This window comes from Betta splendens, chromosome 22 (genome assembly GCF_900634795.4).
Source record: "Betta splendens chromosome 22, fBetSpl5.4, whole genome shotgun sequence".
NCBI classification, from domain to species: Eukaryota; Metazoa; Chordata; class Actinopteri; order Anabantiformes; family Osphronemidae; genus Betta; species Betta splendens.
In genome coordinates, this window is record NC_040900.2 from 7,940,673 (window position 1) to 7,963,612 (window position 22,940).

The following is a 22,940-nucleotide window of genomic DNA, read 5'->3' on the forward strand; positions in this document are numbered from 1 at the left end:
ACTCACGCATCTGTACGTATACATACAGTGGAGGCAGCAGCTATTGCTCATAGGAAGGTCCTGGAAGGGAGATTCCGCATCACCCAGTGGCTTTAACGCAAGGGTGAGGCGGAATCTCCCTTCCAGGACCTAATCGCTGCAATGGGCCCCAAAACTTGCTGGAGGCTCTGTGTAGGGGCCCCGCGACCATCAGGGGGCCCCGTAAATGAGGCGGTTTAAAACAACGTCTCCTCGGGCTCCTGTGCTCATTTTATCATCACTCGGGTCTCATGCTCATTTAATTATTCAGCATATTTTATGTCCTTTTTACAAAACATTTGTCATCGTTTATGCTTGAGCACGTTATATTCAGCATTTCAGTCATTTTAAGTACTGTATATATACTGTAATTACTCAGCATGTACATGGAGCCACAAGGAGACAAACCACAAATGTTGTTAATGAATAGACTAAATAGACTGTCTTCTAGACCGGTGTGTTCCAGTGTCCTACCTGCTACATTCATTTTTAAATCGCTCGCCACCTTGCTGTGTTGCAGAGAAGCTGGTGTCTTTAGGACCCAGTGACAGCAGCAGCGGCAGAGGACCGTCTGCAGGGGTAGGCGTTAGTTCCTAAGCCTTGGGAGCGGTGACGTCACGTCACGTGACAGGCAAACTGACAACTCGTGTCCGCCTCGCTCCCAGGGGTTGTCTTGCTGTTTGGATGACTTATATCGTGAAAGTCAGACGTATGTGAACTATAGAGACTCGTGAATCGCGTCGATCAGTTCATCAATAGTTTTTCTCATGTAATAATAATTATGGGAGACGTTTGAATTTGCAAAAGCCCGCTTGTTTGTTTGGCCGATTTCATGGATCCGGGTGTACGTTCAGATAAAGCTGAGCCACAGGGCACGTCGCGTGCTGCCGCGCCGCACGTGCGGCTAAGGGAGCCCTGGTCGGCCGGTCACGTGACGCCTCGTCACTACTCCCGAGCTTTAGGAACTAACGCCCTCTGCCTGCAGGCCCCTGCAGAGAGAGCGGCGCATCTGGAGGAGAGCAGGCCGGCTGGGGAGGTGGAGGACGGGGAGAGAAGAGGAAGGAGGCTCCGGGAGCAAGCGAGACGAAAAGGGTCAGGCCTGGGACTTGGGAAAATCGGGTAACGAACACACAGCGACGCACGCGTTTAAATCAGTCAAACCCGGCACCGGTATCCGCACAGGATGTGAACAAAAAACGTGAAAGCCCCGAGAGCGGAAGGCGCTCGATGGAAATGGGAAAATAGCGATTTAGGGCTTGCTTTTTGCAGATGTGCTGATTGGACATCGCGATGTGCGCTTGAACTTGACCGAATTTACAGCACCGAACCCGGATCGCCGCTCCGTTATTACAGAAAATAACGGGCATGTATTCTTCAGAGCCCGTGGCCTGTACGGACCAATAACCCCCTTAGCTCATATTGCAGACTGCCGCAAAAGCACGAGCAAAACTTTGCGATTTAAACGCACAGCTAATTGGATTTTCAATGAAAAGTCAGCCGATCGCAATAACGTCGGCGAGTGGCCTGGCTGCAGCTGGAAATGCGGCGACTTTAAACGCGTCTTGTAGAAAAAAAATAAATTATTTTTTTCAAGATTTCATGTTCGTTTCCTGCAAACACATTTTCAGAAGCGAGGACTTTTTTTTACCAACATCTTATTAGACGTTTAAAATGAACCAGTCACTTATCCCTCGCTTTCATTCTCTATACTGTAAATGTAGATACACGTGCTTATGATTTTTAAAAAAATATTTCCACGAGCGCAACATCGAAGCTGTGCTGCGCATGGCTGACTGCTGGTGGAACTTTAACCCTCACACTTTGTGTGAGAATTGAATATTAATCCCGTGTGAATAATCCTCTAATTTAGTGTAATAGTAATAACAATGATCCTCTAAGGTTTATTTTACAGTAACTTACTGTGTAATCTTACACCAACACTATGCGCCCGTACATCCATGTGGTGCAAAAGTGTCATACATGTAAGCCCTATAGGCAGTAGTAGTGAGGCAGCGTCCCATATAGCAGCCTATACGGATTCTATACGTGATACGCACTCACAATAGGAAAGCTGATGCTCAGTGTCTCTTTCTGACAAATAAGACTGGACTAATCTGATTTGAGTCAAATACACAGATGCGTTAGTTAACAGATAATGTACAAGCAGTTAGACTCACAGTATCGTATAACTGATGGAAAGTTAAAGTGATATTGATGTGTAGCGATTCACCGAGGCTCTGATTGTCGCTTTTCTTTCCTGACGTCCAGGAGAGTGAAGAGAAGAGGGGTCATTTCTTTTATTTGTGTTCCTTTGAGTTCACCGTCCCCTCACCCGCCGACGTCACCCGTACGCCCATACAATGCCATCCAACCCTTTCACCAACGCCAGCGCCGCTGCGTTCAAAGCCCCCGACTTCACAGACTCACCTGCAGCAGACAGAACGGTAAGAAACACGCGCGGCGCTTATAAGGCAGGGCCGCGGGAAGGTGTTTATGAGACCATCTGAAAGTCGGTACGTCCATGAATGAGTCAGGACTTCACCCTCACAGCCGCAGCGGTGCTACAAGTTCATTCACTGTTTTGATTTTGTGAATGGCCAGAGTTCAGGCTGCGGCTTCATTGACCCCTACGAGCCAAAGGCCTCCTGAGGTTAGGGGTCGGGACCGGGGGCTCCTGTTTATCGGAGACACAGGCCACTTGCGGCCTCCACTCTGAGTGCACGAGTGCAGCATCATGGATGCTCCACAGCAGCGCTGCAGCTGCAGCGTGTGACATTTGCTGCTGTAATGGCGGCTGGTGACGTGGGCGTTGGCTGGCGTAGGTTGAGCCGGAGCTGGAATGGCTCTACGGCTCTTTTACGAGGGGGGGGGGGGGGGGGGGGGGGTCTGTCCTCTTCCTCTACATTCCCATTACACAGTGCTGCCCTTAGTCTTGTTGCCTAGCAACAGAACACTGCCTTAAATAACCGGCTACCCAGATGGAAATAGTGCCCAGATATTGATAATGTAGCAGGGTTCACTCCAGGCAACAACAAATTATATTCCAGCCTCTTTTTTTTGTTTTTTTATTTTTTGCAGCGTGTGTTTTTTTTCTGTGAGGGCGAGACTGTGAAAATGGCGTACTCCTCCACTACGTCTGAGCTCCCAGGTTGGGAATGGGACGGGCGGCGCGGCGTACGCTGCTCCTGCCGCGATAGCCAGGCACCACTGAATTGTGTCATCCATCTAAGTGGTTCCCAAATGAGCCTGCACGCCAGGCTGCACTCAAAACGTGCTATTATCTATGCAAATTCTGCCGCACTGGAAGGGGAAACCGGAGCGCCTGCCTTTTAGGTCTGCTCTATCAGCCATCGCACAATAGAGCACCAGCATCCGAAAGAACACAAATCTTTCATGAAAAATCACACTGTCCGCTTTGGCTCGTCAGTGCTGTCTGTGACTGTTTTTTCCAGATTTTTTTTCATCATTTATAATCCCGAATCCATTCATCACAGCGTCAGAGTCTCTGATCACATTCGTCTCTGTATGTAAATAACTTGGGACACTAATGCCTGATGTATTCAATCATCCACCCCTCAAAGGATTAAAATGTGGTCAGTTGCATGTTTTAAACGCTAGGTTGTTTTCGTATAAAGCCACGAAAAGGAGGTGATGATTTGTTGCAATCGTCTCAGAGCCAGTGGTGCAAATTATTCTGTAACCTGATCAGGATTCATATTTTTGCTGCCAGGTCACACATTTTATTCCTATTGCTCCAACTAAAAGTAGTGAGCGCGTAGTATGACGTGACATCTTTCGATAGATTCACACACAGGTCACACGTTTGTACCACATGTGCTACGAGATCACAGATTTCAGCCAGAGGAGAATGTGACAGCTGTCATCTTACACTTACATTGAAGAGCTTTCTATAACAGCACGTGCACTTCATGAACCCATCATCCGCTGATGGCTCCATAAACTGCACAGGACAGTAAAATTTAGCTGCTTTTTTCCTTCACTAACTTGTCAGATCACGTGTTTATCTTGTCCCATTCAGTCCTGAACAACTTATAAGGACCCCCCCCATCTTCGCTATCAGAAGTGGCCTTGCAATCTCATTTGCATTCAGACCTGGTGCTGGTGGTCCTATTCAATATTGAAACTCCAAGCATCTACATTAGGATCATCAACCCCAGAGATACTGTGTAGTGGCTGACACGGGCCTTTGTTCGTCAGGGTAGACAGTTATATTAATCAAAGGAAAATTGCAGCAGCAGGAGGTGGGGGGCTGGGTGACGTCTTTGTAGCCGTGTCAAGAGGAGGCTGTCTGGGGAAGGTCAGCGCCGTGTCTGCGGGGCTTTCACTTCAGCCTAGTTCAAAGGAATGCGTCATTCACTTTCTATCTGTCTCATTGTCCACTCGAGCAAAGACACTCGAGGACCTGTTGCAGCTCCGCCAGAATAGAATCTTTCATAAGCAGCCTTTATATTGAAATTTGGCATTCTTATTTTTAGGTGGGGTATTCCTTTAATTATTCCATGACAATGCCTTTTTCTGTTCGCAGGGTGAGAGCACAATAAGGGACATGGACCCGATGACAGAGGAGAAGTCCGCTAAAAGCAGTGCCTCTTGTAAAGCTGTCAAGCCCGGACGAAAGCGCAAGCAGTTTGCAGTGAGTGTGGAAACTGTTGGTCAACGGGCACCCATGCATGCATTTTTCATCAGCCGTTAATATCCAATTCCGAGATGCAATTAATCATTTACAGCGGGTCTTGGAAGTTTGTGAATAAATGAGAATTGACAAATCGCACTTATTCATTTATTTATGGTGGAAAATGTTCCAATCGTGCTCGTGCTTGTGTGGCAAAAGGCACGGAGCTGGTTTCTGCGTCCACCGAGCTTGATCATATTCATGTGTTCACAAGCTTTCAAGCACCAATAGAAGTAAGACAATGCACACGTTCTCATTCATAACATTCACAGCCATCTGTTTGTACAGTAAACCACGCTCCCCTCTTTATACTGGTGAATACTCATCACTCCGTCTCCACCACATGGAGACATTTAAGGCCGTGTGTTGCCGTTTTCCTCTCCGACGCGATGATTTGTTTAAGCATCTGTTCATGAATTCACACAGAATTATTCATGAACTTCACAGGGAAATCACGAAAGGGCCGAAACACTCGGCTTCACTGCTGAGGGTTGAACACATGTCCCCGTCGTCTTCGTGAGGGTCCGGTTACTCAGTAACGGCTCCTGCGGTGACTCTTTCCCTGAAATCCGGTGGTTCAGGTGGACACTAGGTCTAAAACCACTGCAGAGCCATCATGCGTGTAGCCCGGTTTAGGCAGCCAGAGTTTGGTTCTGACCTCTGTCTGAGCCATATGATTTATTAGCGGTGACCTCTGACCTCTGTCACGGGCCTCATGTAGTTCACTGGGTCACTAATCTCTTGCATAATTCTCTCAGCGGCTGCGTTGTGTTCAGGTGCGCGTGAAAACTCCAGACTACTGCAGCTTCCAGTTATGACTCGGGCCTGAATATTAGTAGGGCCTGAGCTGCCGGTCTGTTGTTTTCATTCAGATTTACTAGCGCGCCGCTCTTTGTATGAGTAACACTTCAATATTTACAGTTAATTTGTTCTCAGTTACTACAGTGATGAAGTCATTTAGAGTTGGCTGCCTGCGCGGAATGCTTCCCAACCACCTCTGACTGCATGTAGCTGTTTTACGATACAGCGAGTGAAGTTCATTTAGCCCCGCGCCGCGTTTTATAGGCCTCTGGATCGCATTAAAGCCCGTTTCACATCGCGCCCGCCTATCGCATCCACCCTTTTATCTTACAATTCAGGATCTTGTACTCGCTAAACATTGTCTGCTGTCAGACAGATGCCTCCTGAGGCGCTCGCTGCCTCCCGCCTTAAACGCAAACTGCTGGCGCCGCTCTCGTCGGCGTCGACGCCGTGATCTCGAAAGACGCGCTCCACTTTCCTGCTCCCCGTGACCTATAAATGGCATTTTCTGAGTACGTGCACTCTTCATGGCTATTTATAGGCAGCAGCGCTGATGTGCTGACATCCCCATCACATTTCTTCAAACTCTTAGTGTTGAAGCTGATGTTTTCTAGGCCCTTTGTGACAGTGGCGCTCTTATAATGGCTGTACAGTAACCTCAGATGGGTCAGCTTACTCCCCTGCCTAGAGTCAAATTGTTTAACTGGGTGTTCCAAACTGGACGGAGCGAGGCGTTGTCAGACAGCCAAGATTCTCCACATATTTCCATGCTGCTGTAATGATAAATGCAGCACTGCGTACTAGCAGAGCGCTGTACCTGATAATGTAATGTAATCCCTTCGTCAGTTTCCAAGTCGAAGGCCACACAGCAGATTCGCTGGCGAGGCTTAAAGGAGTGAAAGGGAAATACCATAAGCGAGTGACCCACGAGTGAGGAGCTGATCCAAATGGAGACTGAGCCTGTTTTGTCGTTGCCTGCTCAGAGGATCTGTAGTAAATGGAGGGCATTGAGTCTGCTGCCGACAGGAACAACGCCGCGCTCAGTGTCAAAACGTGAAGCTGCAAGCTGCTATTTTTGAAGCTGATGTTTCTGTCTCTTCTTCCTCCGGCTGCAGGGCGAGAGCTGCGACTCCGTGGGCGTGAGCAGCAGCCGCGCCGGGGCGGGCCGGCCGCCCGCGGCACCGGTCCACAACGGGGATGTGGGCGTGCACCGAGACAGGAAGTCCGACGCCTGCTTCCCCAAACAGGAGGAGAGGGAAGCAGAGAACGGGATCCCCAGAGACGCCTCCTCCTGCCGAGCGGAGGGCGGCCCGCGGGGTCAGAGCCGGAGCCCTTCTCGGGAGAGCAGATTCCCGGCCGGCCGCGAGGAGCGGGAGTGCGCGGGCAAAGACGAGGACGACAGCCTGACGACGCCGCGCAAGAAACGAGGGAGGCGGAAACTGGAGCGCCCAACGAAGTGTGAGTTTCTGACTGTTGACTAGAAGTAATGGGTTTTAAATGGGGGTGGGACTGAGCGGGTCTCTTAGCTTTAACACTGCCAAGATTAGTAACACGGAGACGAGTGTTCTTGCTGCTACACAGGACTTAAAGGGGCAGTAAGTAAGTATGCAGGGCTTTCGTAGTTATAATGTTCATTTTCATGTGTGAAGTCATAGTAATCGGAGGATATAAATCATCATCATCTATTTGGAGACAGTGTTTCTAGTTCGAGATAAAGATGAACCCCCCCCCTCTGCTTTTTGGTCATATCTCTGTGTTTTCCTCTCAGCCACGTGTCTCTCCTGCTCCTCTCTCGGCTGCAGAGACTCGGGCTGTGACCTTGATGAGGGGTGCAGTAAATAAAGCCAGGGGAGGAGCGACCCGTCTCCTGGCAACCGGCCTCTGTCGAGCGCTGGCAGGTCTCTGTTGTGGCCACCTACCCGTCGGGGTCCGTGTCAGGTGGATGGCGCCGTGCCCAGAACTCTTTACAAAGCCGGTCTGCGGGGTTGTTCACCTGATCCCCGCTTCTGGGACCAGAGCAAGGTCCTTTTTACATATTGTAGGCCTGTTTGCGGTGCTGCTGGCTGTCAAAGAGCCTCCTGCTTCCTGAGCTTTCAGGAAAACAACACAACACTCATGATGACCCCCCACTGACGTACAGGAAGCTGCAGCAGCAGCCCCTGAGCAGCGTTTCTATGCTGCCTGTGGCACTGAAGTGGCAACTTCCACCAACACGTCTTCAAAGCGTCAGCTCGGTCGCATGCTGTCAAAAGCTTCAGTCTAGCGAGTCTGCCGCTGACCCCCTTTTTCTAAGGCTGCAGGCCATGAATAGCTTGTTGTGTGCCTGTTAGTTTAACTGGTGATTTGTGTTGCCGCTGACGAACAGAAGCGGCGTTTTTTGTTTGGTCTCAGAGAGAGGGGGAGGAGGGTCCTTGTCAGGGGTCAGTGCGGTGGATCGATAGTCAGCCGAACAGGGCTTCTGTTCTCCATCTGGAGTGCACAGGAAGGATTTGAGCTCCGGCCGGAGCCGAGCCCAGCGCTGGCAAGGCGAGCGCTGGAACCCGCTCGAACTGGCAGGTCGTATTCTCTGCGGGCGGCGCTAGCCAGCTCCCCTCGCAAACCCGGTGACCTTGGCAGCGCACGCCGCCTCGCCGATTCGTTTTATAGTCATTTCTGCCTGATGAAGACGAGGAGGCCGAAGGGAAAGGAGTGGAAAAGGAGTGCGGGGAGGAACGGGGTTTGGGGGGGGGGTCCACAGGACACAGCTACACACAAAACTAGCTTGAAGTGGCTGCTAAGAGAGCGGACTATTGTCTGGGCGGGTCTGTAGGGCACTTCACGCACAGGCACCGCGTTGGCTGGGCAGAAAACGCGCCTTCCAAGGAGGCTGGAGTGTTATGATAGAGCCCGGGCTTGGAGTCAGCAGGTAGTGGTGTGTACTCATTCAGCAAAGGCTGAAGGCTGTTGTCCCAGAGGTTCTCGCCGGACGCCGACTTTGGCCGTCTCACCCGTTCCTTCGCGAGCCGCGAATCCTTGCCGCCCTCCTGGCGTTTCCGTCGGGCGGTGTCCGTGCACCTTGGCTGACCCCCCGCTGCTCCGCTGAACACGGACAAACAATGAATAACGTGCCCCTTGTTATTGTGGACCTCCACGTTCTAAACCGTGGGAAATCCCAGCGTCGGTTTGTGTTGGGTTTGAGACGTTTTATTAACCTGTGGTTTCAGCGCACGCCTCACGAAAATGTTTTCTGTGCTATTTCTGATGATCTTTACCCGGCCTCTGCACCGCTCTCCTTCGATTTCGCAACTTCCTCTGTACATCTTTTCGTCCTCTGCAACATGTTTGTCTTTCTAACAAATTGCACAAGAGTTCTGAAGAACTATAATAAAAGCACTGGTGTATGAAGCCCAAATTGCAAATACTTGTAAAAGACGCTGAATTGAAAACTACAGCGCTTCTACATTGCAGCAGCCAGAAGAACGATACAGTCGAGGATCCCAGGATCCGAGGTGGAGGTTCTGGAGCTTTTTTTGGTCTCTAATCGCGTCTACGGATGGAGTGTACCACATACACAGTCCCAGAGCCACAGGAGTGAAGCAGTTTGCTGTTCGCTGTCAGCGTCGGCGGCCGTGTTAATAGCAACCAGCTGCGGGGGGATCTAAGGTCAGAAGAGTGACGTTTGCCAAAGTAAACCTGGCCCCGCTCCACACTCATCATAACCTGGGCAGCCACTCCAAACCTTCTGCGTTGCATCAAAAGCCTGTGGCACCTGAATGCAGGAGTCCGTGTCATCGGTTTGTTCGTTTGCCTTTTAAGTAGGTCGGATAAACTGACGACGTTGGCGACGAGCGCGCGGATTTGGGTTAATAAATGTGTCATAAGGTTTATTGACGAATGAGGAGCCCACTTAACACAGATGAGGAGATATATGAGACGTGGCCAGTTTCCCTTCCCGATGAATGATCCGGGCCCGTCCACTGTGTCTGTCTTCCCCCTAGATGTCGAGCACAAGGAGGAGGACGGGGGCGATGCAGTCAAGACCGAGGTAAGATTTCTCCATTGTTCGTGTCTTTGTTGTCTGGCTGATGTAACTCTCCGGGCGTCTGTCACACTCGCCGGGGCCGCAGCTTCTTTTTGGGGTTAAATTACCTTTTCTGTCGCAAAGGAACATGATAGATGGTCGTGGTGCAGCTTGAACGGAGGCAGCAGCGTCAGGGACAGCGTTGTGGCGCTAACGCTCGCTTAGCTTGTTTTTACACTTCGTCTTTTTGGAACTTACGCTCCTTCTCTATTCATGCTAAGCTAGTCGGCTCCATCGAATATTAAACGAACAGGTATACGAGTTTTCATCTGACTCTGTCACCTCTCTGCACTTGACGTAAACGTCTTGCCTTCAGACTTTGGAAAGAAATGGTACCTAATGGTGGATAGATTTGAAATATCAAATACACTTGGGAGCTTGTCGTATGAGTCAGTGCTGGTGACCTTGACCCCACCGCCTCAGCCAAAACCCACTTGTTAGCTTGAATTTGTCCCACAGGCTCGGACGCACAGATTCACAGAGAATCTGGATGCTTCCTTTAAGGAAGAATCAAAACGCTTAGCTAACCTTTTCTGTTTGCGCCTTGAACAGGGAGGTCGAGGCAGGCTGCGAGGGGGCGTTGGTTGGGAGATCAGCCTTCGTCAGAGGCCCATGCCCAGAATAACCTTCCAGGCTGGGGACCCTTATTACATTAGCAAGCGGATGAGGGAGGAGTGGATGGCCAAGTGGAAGCTTGAGGTGAGTACCCCCAGCTCTAACAGGACGATGACTGAAGCTGCCAGGGTTCAAAGATCCGTAGCTTCACGGCCAAGTGTATTTGATGGATCATTTGATATCTCATGAAGGTACCATTTATTTCAGTGGTTCTCCAGATCCACTGGCTCAGTGCGCTGCTGCTGCTTCCTGGTTCTGTTTTTGTCTGTTGTATCAGCAAAAGGAGAAATCACTGTCACTGTTTGTATCATTCTAGTACTTCGGGAGCCCTTATTGTAGGGTGAAATGGAAAAATGGAGTTCACGCACACAGAATTTGTTCATTTATCCACTTTACCAGTATAGAGGGATGTAAGTAGGGGAGATAGAGAAGTGTGATGTGGTCACACTAGGATTTGGCAACAACTGGGAGTTGGCAGAATGGTCTCATCTGGTCACTGAAGTTGTCATTTGTACTGGCTGAAGGCTTTGTTTTGCTGCGGTTCACTGTTATTAGTACTTTAGCAATTACCTTTGTTGTCGACTTCATGTGCAGGTGATTACGTCTCTACAGGGCCCATATTGTTGCTTGGCAGAGCCTCCGTCGCCCCCACATCTGCCCCCCAACGGCACCAAAGTGCCTCTTAGTAAAGCGGAGAATAATAATGAAGTGTGTTCCATAGTAACACATACTGCATGGTGCTTGGATCCTATTTTGGGATTAGCTTGTTGCTAATGATGCTTTGCAGTTGTGTTCATTCATGCAGTTCATTTTTATTTTGTTTTTTTTTGCCATATTGTGAAGCTGTGACGTGGTAAAGTCTGCAACGTCGTTTATTACTTAGTCATGTTGCAAATTGCTCCTGGTAGCAGCGTAATGAGCTTCATCTGTTACATAATGAATCCTCTGCAGCACCAACAAGGGGTCTTCCACGTCTTCACCCCTCCGCTCGCCACTAGAAGGCCTATAAAAACGTCTCCTTGGAAGAAATATTTCCAAATCAGCACGGCATGCCCAAGTCCTGTGAGTGAAATGTCGTAAAATATGAGGCAAGCGGGCCGTTAACGGTCTCTCCGTCTTGCCCAGGTTGACATTTGAGGGAGTTGTGAGATGTTTCCTTTTCTCATCTGAGAATTAACAGCTTTAATCTAACAACCGCTCATTTGTTTTGACATGGAAGTTCTTTCCTTCCTGGCCTCGGCTTCTGGTTCTGCTTTCGCTCTCGCACGCCTCTGCAGCAGCGAGGACCCGGTGGCTGAAAGGGTTACTGCCATGTTGCACTTTTTTCACAGTCCCTCTCTCGCTCTCTCTCTCTCTCTCTCTCTCTCTTTTTTTTCCTCCACGCGCCTCGTGGACAGTGGACTCTGTCGCTCCTTCCTTCGCTGTTTTCCCTCCCCCATTCTTGCCGTGACCCCTCCCCCAGCTATGGAAATGAACTCTGTGCTATGGATATGAGGGTGAAGATGAGGTTTGCAGCAAATTTCCAGCCCCGCTTTGCAAGACAGCCTCCTGGCTCGCTGCCAACGTTTTGCAAGTCCTCCGTAGCCAACCAGAATTCCTGTTGGCAATCACCTGACCCTGAATTCCCAGACAAAGAAATGTTCATGCTTTCTTTTTTTTAAGCGATCACTTCTACCCCGGGAGTGGGGTTGAAAAAAAACCCAAGCCCCACACTGGATTATGAGAGTTGCGCGCTGGCATGTATGGGTATGTGCACTACGTTGTTTGATAAGAGGGGTGGTGGTGGGGGGGTGGGTTGTGTGCATGTCTGATTAGCCTGCTTACAGCAAGTGGAATATGCTGACTTCAGGTCTTTCCATGAACGCTTTCGTGGACCATCTGCTCTGCAAAGCTTAAAGGGAAACGATCTCTTTAACAGATAAACGCGTGGCGGGATCTTTGCCGGGTTTTAGGGGGGAAAAAAAAGTTCTCGCTCTCGTGCAAAAAAAAGTTTTTTCCCGTGGGGGTGAATGTGTGCCGTGAACTATTTCCTGTTTCGTAGCAGCACCTAGAAATGTCCGAGAGGCAAATGTTTTCAGGTCATAGAGGAATTCTTAAAAAGACACATTCATTTACCTTTGGTGCGTTTCGGCTGGGGGCAGGTTAGGTTGTTGTGGCCTCTGAGCCCTTTCCTCCCTATCGTCGTGTACTTTGTTCTGCTTGACTCAGGACATAGATTTACTGTAGGAAAAGTAATTGAATTACTAGTAAAGTGATTTGGGGAGAAGCGAGCAGCCTCGTCAGGGAGCTTTTTTAACGACTTTTGCGTGTAGATTCATGGGGTACTCTGCCTGTATTCATGGCTGACTCGCTAATATTCCTAATGATGTCTTAAAAGGACGCTATACAATAAGAACCAGATGGACTTTTCTGCAGAAATGTTTGTTAAAATTCGCTACAGTGGCCACATTTGACACAAACTGCCACTCGTGCACATGCAGACAGTATTTTTAAGGATTTTGCATCTGATGCACTGAATGAAGTACACCTGTTGTGCCTTTAAGATGCATTGTCTGTCTCTTCACGACAATACGACGATGCTCCTAAAGGTGTGGAGAGATGCTGCCGAAGTGATTCCGACTCGCAGAACGCACACGTCACGTGTCTCTACCGCGTCTCTCTTGCCTTTCGCACACAAGAGATCACTGCCTTCAAAGGTCAAACTCCTTTGTGTTCCCTCAAAGCCGCGCTGTCGCGTCGCGTGAGGAACTAATTTTCTGTGTCAGTTTATTTCAGCTTTTTCCTCCCGCTGCCCGGTTCGTTTGATTGCCTGTCGCTTGCGTCTTCAAAGCTCGGCTCTTCGACTGCGCTTCTGACTCTCTGAGACTCAGATATGTTGCTCATGAAGTTAACAAACTTGGTGCAGAGCAGATTAAATCCAAAAATATCATCTGCACACCCTGGAGACCCGTGGCTTCTATGTTTTTCTGCTTCCCAGTGCACTCTGTCACCCCTGAGCCCTCAGGGTATCATGCTGCAGAGCCTGTGAGTCAGATTATTCCTTATTGTGCTCCATGTCTCTGCCAGCCGAGTGCAGACGCTTCATAACGCAACTATTACTACTATAAGGAAACAAACCGTTTTTTTCTAGTTGCGGTACAGGTGTAGACGTTCACCGCGAGCTTCTTTAAGCACATTTCTCCCGTGTTTTTGCATCTCCAGCTGTGGATCTGGTATTCGTCCTTAGCGTGGCGTGACAGCGCGTGGTATTCCGACGCTGTCAGTGACGGGCAGGCGTGCGTAAATGATAAAGCCTGCATTGTGTCTCCGCTACCTCCTTCTCCCATTTTCCCCCTTTAGACTCCGAGGGCCCGTCTTTGCTGGTGGAGCTGCGCACACACTGTGAGGCCCCCAGAAGGGGGCATTTACAACTGGGAAGAGGTCCAGAGACAAATATCTGGTTCTTATAGCCACTGTACTTTCTCCCCTTCCCACACTGGCATTGTCAGTGTCACGTTCCCATTGGCTCGCAGCAGAAGGAACCCTGGAGAGAGTCTGATCGAAAGCCAAGCGAAACGAGCACATTAGCAGCAGCACAGGAGCGAACACGCACTTATGTTTACTTATGTGTTAGCATGGGGAGTCCGTTCCAGCTACTCTCTCCCACCTGCTCTCCTCACTTGCTGATATGATTATGGATTGTTTCTCCACCGTGCACGTAACGCGTCAAGGAGTTTTGCTGACACGTGTTAGTTTTTGCAGTTTGCCATCTGGAAGCACACATCCGAGCAGCCTGTTGAACACTAATTCCAGTGTGCTTGTGTTGGAGCCATGAGGCCCAACACATATGGCCGAGGGCTTTGAACCATCCATCCAGCGCTGCAGTACAGATATTTATAAACCACAGCCGAGCCTCTTGATTGAAGAGCACATGTTTCTACTCTCCAGCGTTGAGACCCCTCCCCACGCCATCCAGGAACCACCTCCCCTTAAAGGCGCTATTGTTTACGAGTCACACTGGGGGAGAGGGCCGGTCGGTGCCCATACGCTCTCACTCTCTCCCTTGTGTTTGCCTTTCTTCTCTCCTCATCCCCCACTCACACGGTCCACACAACCCCGGACATGTGGACTGCGCGTGAGACCCGGGAACCCGAGAAGGACCCGAGGAGAGCGAGCGCAGCTGTGCAACACTGCTCTCACGTGGAGCCTATAGGATGACTAACGTGTTTACATATGGGGCTGCAGATATATGCGCTCTGCACGTACAGCAAAAGAGCAGGCGGGCGAGGGGAAGGTGAGGGGAGTGTGTGAGGACGAGACGTCAGAACGGGCGCAGCTGTTGGGGAGTTACTGCCAGAGGCTAAAGTCGCGGCTGCATCTCGCCTGTCTGTGATCGACCCAGTGGTCCAGTGTCAGGTACCACAAACCCGGTGAAGGCCGCACTGCGACTGCATGTACAGAGCGGAGAGGAGGTCCTGTGTGTGAGGCTCTGTGCTTCCATTTTACCTGCCTGTCATACATTTTCATTTTCATGTCGGATACAAATACGAAAAATATCAAAGAGGAGCATGTTTATTACTATATACTAAATCCAAGCTAGCAATAAAATACTGATATGATAGACTGTAAGTGATGTTGCTAATATTAAGGGTTTGCGTTGAAAATGAACAATACTGTATGTTGTTTTGGCTCCAGTGGTTAGTGCATTGCGCTCCTTTTGCTCAGGTCGCGGGTTCAATCCAATCCCCTCAGAGGGGGGTTGCGTCATGAAGTGCATCCTGCATAAAAACTTGCCAAATCAACCATGCGAATGATTCACTGTGGCGACCCCTGACGGGATAAAGCCGCAACGAGTTACCTTACTGTGTATTCTTTTGCTTTTGTACAGATGTTATGATCAATATTTTCTTGTTTTTGAAATATTAATACATTTATTCAGTATTGCTATCACTATATCATTAGAACAGTCCTGTTCTTATCTACTGTCACTGGGCTGTGTTTCAGGCAGAGAAAAAGGCCATACTCATTGCAACGATGGACGCCATGAATGATCACCACGAGGAGAACGACACAGAGACCCAGGGGGAGGAGGTCTTAATAATCAAGCACCTGCAGCCTTCAAAGCAGCAGCAGCAGCAACAGCCCCAGCCTCAGTCGCACACCCAGTCCCACCCTCAGTACCCACAGCAATCACAACCGTTGCTGCAGCAACAGCAGCAACTACAGCAGCAGCAGCAGCAGCAGCAGCAGCAGCAGCAGCAGCAGCAGCAGCAGCAGCAGCCCACTGACCCAGCGTCCCCCACTGTGGCCACGACCCCCGAGCCTGTCGCCATCGGAGGTGGAGAGAAGACGTCACCCAAGTCTGCAGACACTGAGCCAGAGTATGAGGTGGGATCATGGTTGACGCTGCATAATGTGCAGCCCTAGACAAACAGTTTACAGCAGAGATTCATTGGAAAAAGGGTTTAGTTTAGGTCAAGGGTTAATCCGTGTGAAGTTAAGTATCTCTTGATATACAAATGATGTAACACCACTAATATAAGCTGATTACACTCATTATTTGGTGCTGTATGTAAAGGGCATTCAACTATTTTTATAACAGTGTTACATATATGAAGCACTTATTAAACAGTTGATAATATGAATAATATAAGATTAAGTAATTACCTTGTTATGTTTATTTAGTGTGTAATTTACGATGTTATTGTATATTTTTCCCTCAAAATGGTCCAGTGACAAAAGCTGTTTAAGGTTTGGTGGTGCTGACCGCAGCGGGCGATTCGTCTTTTCTTTTGGCTGCAGGACGGCCGTGGTTTTGGCATCGGCGAGCTGGTTTGGGGGAAGCTGCGAGGGTTCTCCTGGTGGCCAGGCCGCATCGTATCCTGGTGGATGACGGGACGGAGCAGAGCCGCCGAGGGAACCAGATGGGTCATGTGGTTTGGAGACGGAAAATTCTCAGTGGTGAGAGCTCAGAGCCAGCATTCATTTTACTGTCAGGTGATTTTTTTATTTTTTTTTAATTTTCCCCCCACGAGGAATCGAGAGAAGCGGTCGTCTGTTTACAGCGACAACCGCACACTTTATAAAGAGCTTTTGGTTTCATTGGCTAAACCAATTTCTCCTGCGTAAACATGAAATGTGTTCATCATTTGCCACAGATGACAGTAACAATAACCGAGGGTTTAATGGCCCACATCACTGCCTAATTACATGTTCTGTGTGTTTTAAAGGTCTGTGTAGAGAAACTGTTGCCTTTAAGTTCCTTCAGTAATGCCTTTCACCAACCAACTTACAACAAGCAACCAATGTACAAGAAAGCCATCTACGAGGTGCTACAGGTGAGTGTGGGACACGTTTCCTCGGTGAATCGCATTCCTTGTTTACGTCTCCGTAAACGGAAAGACGAAAACAAAGTTGTGGTTCTACAGGAACTCTCTGTGAGAGAAATTGTACGGCATATTTCCCAGTTTGCCGAGGAGCTCCCTCGAGTGCGCTGACCAGAAACCATAATAATTGTATGAAAAGCAGCGTGAGTGGGAAAGTCTTTTTATAGCAGCGTTACTGAGGGTGTGCGCACATGTTCTGGGGTATTTCCAGGTGGCTAGCAGCCGGGCAGGCAAAGTCTTCATAGCCTGCCCTGACAGCGATGAAACAGAAACCTCCAAATCCGTCGACATGCTCAACAAACAGATGATCGAATGGGCTATGACGGGATTTCAACCCACTGGGCCCAAGGGCTTAGAGCCCCCAGAGGGTAAGGTGGATGCTCTGCCACAACCTCCTCAATGTCCAGCGTCATAAATACTGTCTGACTGTCATATTAATGTGTTTTTATGCCGTGCACTGCAGAGGAGCGCAACCCATACAAGGAGGTTTACCCTGAGATGTGGGTGGAGCCGGAAGCTGCAGCCTACACGCCTCCTCCAGCCAAAAAGCCTCGCAAAAGCACAGTAGAGAAACCCAAGGTCAAGGACATCGTAGATGAGAGGACGCGAGGTAAGAGGCTGTGGTTAGTAAGGTTCAGTTTGGAGCCACACATCAGCGCATGGACCGGTCCAGGTTCAATAGGAGCCCGACTGATGCAAAGAGGGTCAGATAATGAAGCGGTACCTGTTTGCTTGTTGCGTTGTTGAACTCTTCTCTGAACTTCTTTCATCACGCTTGTCTCGTGTTGTGTTTTTCAGAGCGGCTCGTTTATGAAGTGAGGCAAAAGACCCGCAGCATAGAAGGTAAGCGATGTCCTGGAGCGGCCCCCGGGGGGTGGACACCTCCACGCTGGGGCAAAGCAGCAGCTTTGAGTCGATAAAGAATCCACAATAATACATTTAATACATTTTACAGCCTCTCTCGCTCCCTTGTGTGTTTTCTACAAACATACCGGTGAAGCTCATTAGGCTGAATGTCACAGACGAATGTTGTTGACTGTTGAGTATTTCCATCTCTGATCTCCCCCTCTGCAGACATCTGTATCTCCTGTGGAAGCTTAAATGTCAGCCTGGAGCACCCGCTGTTTGCCGGAGGAATGTGCCAGAGCTGTAAGGTAAGCCGCGATAGAGCTCATTAAACGCCCGCGTCGTAAAGAAATTACAGCGCCTCTCGACGCTAATAATAAACTGGACATAGTTCAGGCGGCGCCGTTAAAGCGCTAGCATTTAATTTGCTGAATGAGCTACCGCTGACTCCTTTTCTCTCTCCTCACAGAACTGCTTCCTAGAGTGTGCGTATCAGTACGACGACGATGGCTATCAGTCGTACTGCACTATCTGCTGCGGCGGCCGGGAGGTGCTCATGTGCGGCAACAACAACTGCTGCCGGTGAGCTTCCATTCACGCAATTTCATAAAGATATTTAGTCAATTATTCTCAATGAAAACACAATTTCCATATATTGCATATTTGCATGCATATTTCTCCGCGTTTTCTCTCCAGGTGTTTCTGTGTGGAGTGTGTGGACCTGCTGGTGGGTCAGGGGGCGGCCCACGCCGCCATCAAAGAGGACCCGTGGAACTGCTACATGTGCGGCCAGAAGGGGGCGTTCGGCCTGTTGGAGCGGCGCGCGGACTGGCCCACGCGCCTCCAGCGCTTCTTCGCAAACAATCACGACCAAAACTTTGTAAGTGTGCACTTTTAGACCGAGACACAGTGAGTGAGGGGGGCAGAATTGGGGTCTGGTGCTCATCGTCTACCCCTGTGTTGCATTTCAGGATCCTCCGAAGCTTTACCCCCCTGTTATGGCTGAGAAACGGAAACCCATTCGTGTCCTGTCGCTGTTTGACGGCATCGCGACAGGTTAGACGCACGAAAGGCTTGTCATGAGCCACGCTTTGCTCCCTGTAAAGGCTTTTACGGGCTTCATTCTGACCCGCTGGCCCCCGTCCCCTTCAGGGCTGCTGGTGCTGAAAGAACTGGGCATCCTGGTGGATCGCTACGTGGCATCCGAAGTGTGCGAGGACTCCATCACGGTGGGCATCGTCCGGCATCACGGTCGCATCATGTACGTCGGCGACGTGAGGAACGTCACGCGCAAGCATGTGAGTAATGAGTGCATGTAGAGCTAATTAAAGTTTGGACTGTCCTCCATGTTGTTGACTATTTCTCTTTTCTGTACAGATACAGGACTGGGGCCCGTTTGACCTGGTTATTGGTGGCAGCCCATGCAATGACCTGTCAATAGTCAACCCTGCTAGAAAAGGTCTCTTTGGTGGGTCCACACATTCATTTTTCATTTTGAAAACACAGTCATCACCTGTATGTGCCTCGTGCAATGACTGCTTGTGTCCTCCAGAGGGCACCGGTCGCCTGTTCTTCGAGTTCTACCGGCTGCTCCACGAGGCCCGGCCCAAGCAGGGCGACGACCGGCCCTTCTTCTGGCTCTTCGAGAACGTGGTCGCCATGGGCGTGAGCGACAAGAGGGACATATCGCGCTTCTTAGAGGTCAGCTTCCTCCCCGACGGCAGTAACGCGCTGCCACCAGCCCCCGGCGGCCACAAACACTGGTATATGTTGGATCACGCATTATGTTCTGTCATATGACACTCTAGTGCAACCCAGTGATGATCGACGCCAAGGAAGTGTCCGCTGCCCACCGCGCCCGCTACTTCTGGGGGAATCTCCCCGGGATGAACAGGTTAGTGAGGGGTTGTATTGTTACTCTTAATGTGATTGTCGTATGTTATTACAAAAAATGCCAAATAAGCCTTTGTTCGGCTTTTCAGGCCTTTGAGTGCCCTGTACACCGACAGGCTGGACCTCCAGGACTGTTTAGAGCATGGCAGGACGGCTAAGGTGCTTCATGTCATATGTTATAACAAAGGATTTTCGCTGACGACGGCAAATATCATTATGTCACGAACGTTCCTCCCGTTCCCCTTCTCCTTCTCCAGTTTGACAAGGTGAGGACCATCACCACCAGGTCCAACTCCATCAAGCAGGGCAAGGACCAGCACTTCCCCGTCTACATGAATGAGAAGGAGGACATACTCTGGTGCACTGAAATGGAGAGGTAGGTGGAACCACAGCGCCGTTCTCTCTTTGGGCGTCGCCCCTGAGGCCGACCTTAAGGTTCTCCTCCCGTGTCCCGCTCGCTCCCGCCAGGGTCTTCGGCTTCCCGGTCCACTACACGGACGTGTCTAACATGAGCCGGCTGGCGAGGCAGCGGCTGCTGGGCAGGTCATGGAGCGTCCCGGTGATCCGCCACCTGTTCTCACCACTCAAAGATTACTTTGCCTGCATCTGAGCAGCGAGACCGTAAGACCAGAACCATTTTAGGAACTGCAGCTGTATGTTGTGACTAGAAATTAGAGCCTTGATCCTTGAATTATACTCCTGTATAATTTGCAATCGAGACATCGACGTACATTTCACATTATTTCTTGTATTTTCGACTGTAATTCTATTTAATTTTGATATGTCATTTTAACTTTTATCAGTGTTATCGGGTTTTGTTAATTTTTACGTGCAAGCTATACTTGAGACTATGCTTTCTTCTCAAGACACTGAGACGGAATCGTGCCGAACGTGTGCTTTTAGAAGTTGGGAGTCATCGGAGCGAAGGAGAGGGGTTTTGAGATATGTGAAATATTTCTGCTGTGTGAGCGTACTGTACGTCGTGCTGCCAGACTTCGACCCGCAGGGCAGCCAATGCTTCCAGCTACTGAGCCTCACAGAGATGCGAAGAGGAAGGTGATTTTATTGTTGTAGTTTTTTTTTTCAGTGTCAGGAGAGCTGCGTCTCTCAGAATCCAAAACACCAGATCACATATACCTCTTTGTTTACAGTTTCTATACACAACTGAAGGTAATAACGGTACTACTGTAAAATGGTTACAATACCATGGTGCTCAAAGATGATGAGAAACATCATAGCCCATGTGGCACAACTACCTAAGACAATACAGAGCTCTTTAACCTGTTGCTGGAGAGAACATGCTTGACCTTTTTACACTTAATGAAAAAACAAATCTGTCTCGTGCCGTTCGCTCCAAAGGAAACGTTTGAGCGACCGTGATCTTCTTGACGGCATTTTACAGCTTTTATACAGTTTCTACTGGTGCTTCTTTGATCTCTCAGCCTTGCTACACTCGGGCTCTCGCGCCTGGATCTGCACAAACAGAAAGTGAAGCTAAGCCACATGGGAAATGATGTTTTCTGTCATTCAAGTAAAAAAAAAAAAAAACCTTAAGAGCAAAGTCTGTGGTGAGCTACTTTTTTCTAGTTTCACCCCGGCTGACGACGTTACTGTACAACTGTTAGTAAAGCGAGGCGGTTGGGGGGGGGGTTCGACCGGCGCCGGCTCGCTCTCCTCCGCACCTTCCGCCTCGCTCGGCTAAAAACCTGTCAGGTGCAAAATCCTCAACAACATGGTGCGGCTTCACAAAGTTCTTCTACCTTTTTATAGCAATTTTGTGCTGTTTTATCAACATTATAAAGCACTTTTCTATGTATACTTTCTCTTTTTCTTGATATTTTTTTAAAAGTATAGGTTCTTGTGAATTGTTTTTGGGCTTTGTTTTATGGTGTGAACTGATCTACCCTCGTGTAATACTTTTCATATACAGTAGGGCTGTGCCAATAGAAGTGAAAGGACGGCTTTTGATATGTGAAACCCAGTGTTTTTTGACTCGGTGTGCAGTAGGTGGGTCCACAGTTGTCGCCACACACACTCGTTTCCTTTCCTGCATCGTCTGTATCGTTCTGTTGTAAAGCAGTGATACAGCCTGTTGTGACCCATAGTCAGAGAATGTCTCTTTCTTTTAAGACTGTAAAATGTAAGACGTGGCGAAGGAGCCACGTCATGTGCTTTGTACCATATTATGTCCCCTGTGAAGGACAGTAAGGCGTCAGCCCTTGATAAGTCATAAATAGTGGTCATGTTGACAAATTTAAATGCTGATCCAAATTTGGATTATATCCACAAACTAAATTCTCTTGATTGTAACCTCTAAGCTGAATATGGAGGACTTAGGCTGCAGTTTGTCAAAACGAAAAACTGACACAGTGTTGGACGAAGATGTCAGCACTTAAAGACTAAAGAAAAACAGATGCTATCGCTTATCTATATCATATTTAAGAGTCAACATTTGAAATTTAATTTCTTAATGTTGTTAATTTCTGAAGTGACCTTATTGCCGTCTTCGTGTCCACGCACACTGGGCTCAGTCCTGGTCCTGTGCTTCATGATGTTTTAACCCTCCTACAGCCTAACACCCCCTCATGTTTTGTACATGTTGTACATAGTTTTCCAGGTGCTGTTTTTATCTTTTTTTTTGTTTGTTTCATTTGGGTTTGTTTACGTATAAGATGTACAAATATAATTCTTCGCTAATATATATCATAAAATTAGAAAGCAAAATGGTAGGTTAAAAATAAAAATCAAGTGACAAATTTGATTCAAAACTCGCTTTAAGCCTAAACTAGTACAGAGACTCCACGTTGACGCATTTTTTTTTTACCCATTTGTTTGTGTCAAGTGAATCCAGATTTCTTGTGATGTGAGCTTGACAGAGGCCTGCAACAGATGAACAGTCTCCACTTCCCTGCACAGCCCTACGTGGTGGTGTTTTTAGCTTCAGTTTCCTTTGTAAGAATCTGAAAAAAAAGGATTGAAGGTGTTTCATATGGTGCTAAACATTTTATCTAACCACGAAAAATATATTTGATCGGAGGAGAAATAAACATAGACAATAACTGTTTTTAAGTTCCTTATAGTAATGGAAAATAATTATTATTTCATTTATATAAATATGTTAACAAAGGCATTCTAACTTTGTACTTGAAAAAATAAGGATTACAATTAATGAAAGGTTTCCTATATTGTTTTAGACTAGAGATTGCTGTAGTTGGTGCTTATCTGTGGGAAAATCGTGTGAGAAAAAAATAGTAATAACTTACTGTAGCATAATGTATGCTTATACACATCGCTTCTTAATCCTACATTCCAAGGCATAATATTCTCCATGTGTGTTTTCAGATGGTTGTTTTGAATTGATGCTTATTTGTTCGTTTGTTTGTTTATCAGAAACAACATTTTTATGGGTTTAGGTCACTTTTACTTCTGCGTTTGCTGATACTCTCGACACTCTGTGAGATTTTCTTTTTTGTCATAACTGTTTTATGGCCTAAGACCAGTTTGTACAAGCAATGTAGCAGTTCATTCTCCAGTTCCCCCCCCCCCAGTTCTTATGTTCAGTGTCCAGAGAGAAGAAAAAGGCTCCGTATGTATTTGTGCTGGAGAACACTTGAATAAATGTTTTGTTTTTGTGCAAAACCTCACAAGT

General features: G+C 48.5%; 1 protein-coding gene across 5 annotated transcripts; it reads left to right on the forward strand.

Moving 5' to 3' along the window:
* The first annotated feature begins 692 nt into the window (after positions 1–692).
* Positions 693–22,779, forward strand: dnmt3ab (DNA (cytosine-5-)-methyltransferase 3 alpha b). Of its 5 annotated transcripts, XM_029139333.3 has the most exons (23): positions 693–1,137; positions 2,287–2,462; positions 4,565–4,672; positions 6,628–6,970; positions 9,490–9,536; positions 10,125–10,271; positions 15,171–15,554; positions 15,969–16,127; positions 16,397–16,504; positions 16,764–16,920; positions 17,016–17,162; positions 17,351–17,395; positions 17,627–17,706; positions 17,868–17,980; positions 18,095–18,278; positions 18,370–18,454; positions 18,551–18,696; positions 18,776–18,866; positions 18,951–19,099; positions 19,207–19,292; positions 19,381–19,450; positions 19,549–19,667; positions 19,760–22,779. In XM_029139333.3, exons 2-23 carry the CDS (start codon positions 2,379–2,381, stop codon positions 19,899–19,901), a joined length of 2,994 nt encoding a protein of 997 aa, XP_028995166.1. In that variant the 5' UTR covers positions 693–1,137; positions 2,287–2,378; the 3' UTR covers positions 19,902–22,779. The 5 variants fall into 5 exon arrangements, with proteins under 5 accessions (XP_028995166.1, XP_028995167.1, XP_055361954.1 ...); XM_029139334.3 differs by lacking the exon at positions 10,125–10,271; XM_055505979.1 differs by lacking the exon at positions 2,287–2,462 and having other exon boundaries at positions 703–1,137.
* The last annotated feature ends 161 nt before the right edge of the window (positions 22,780–22,940 follow it).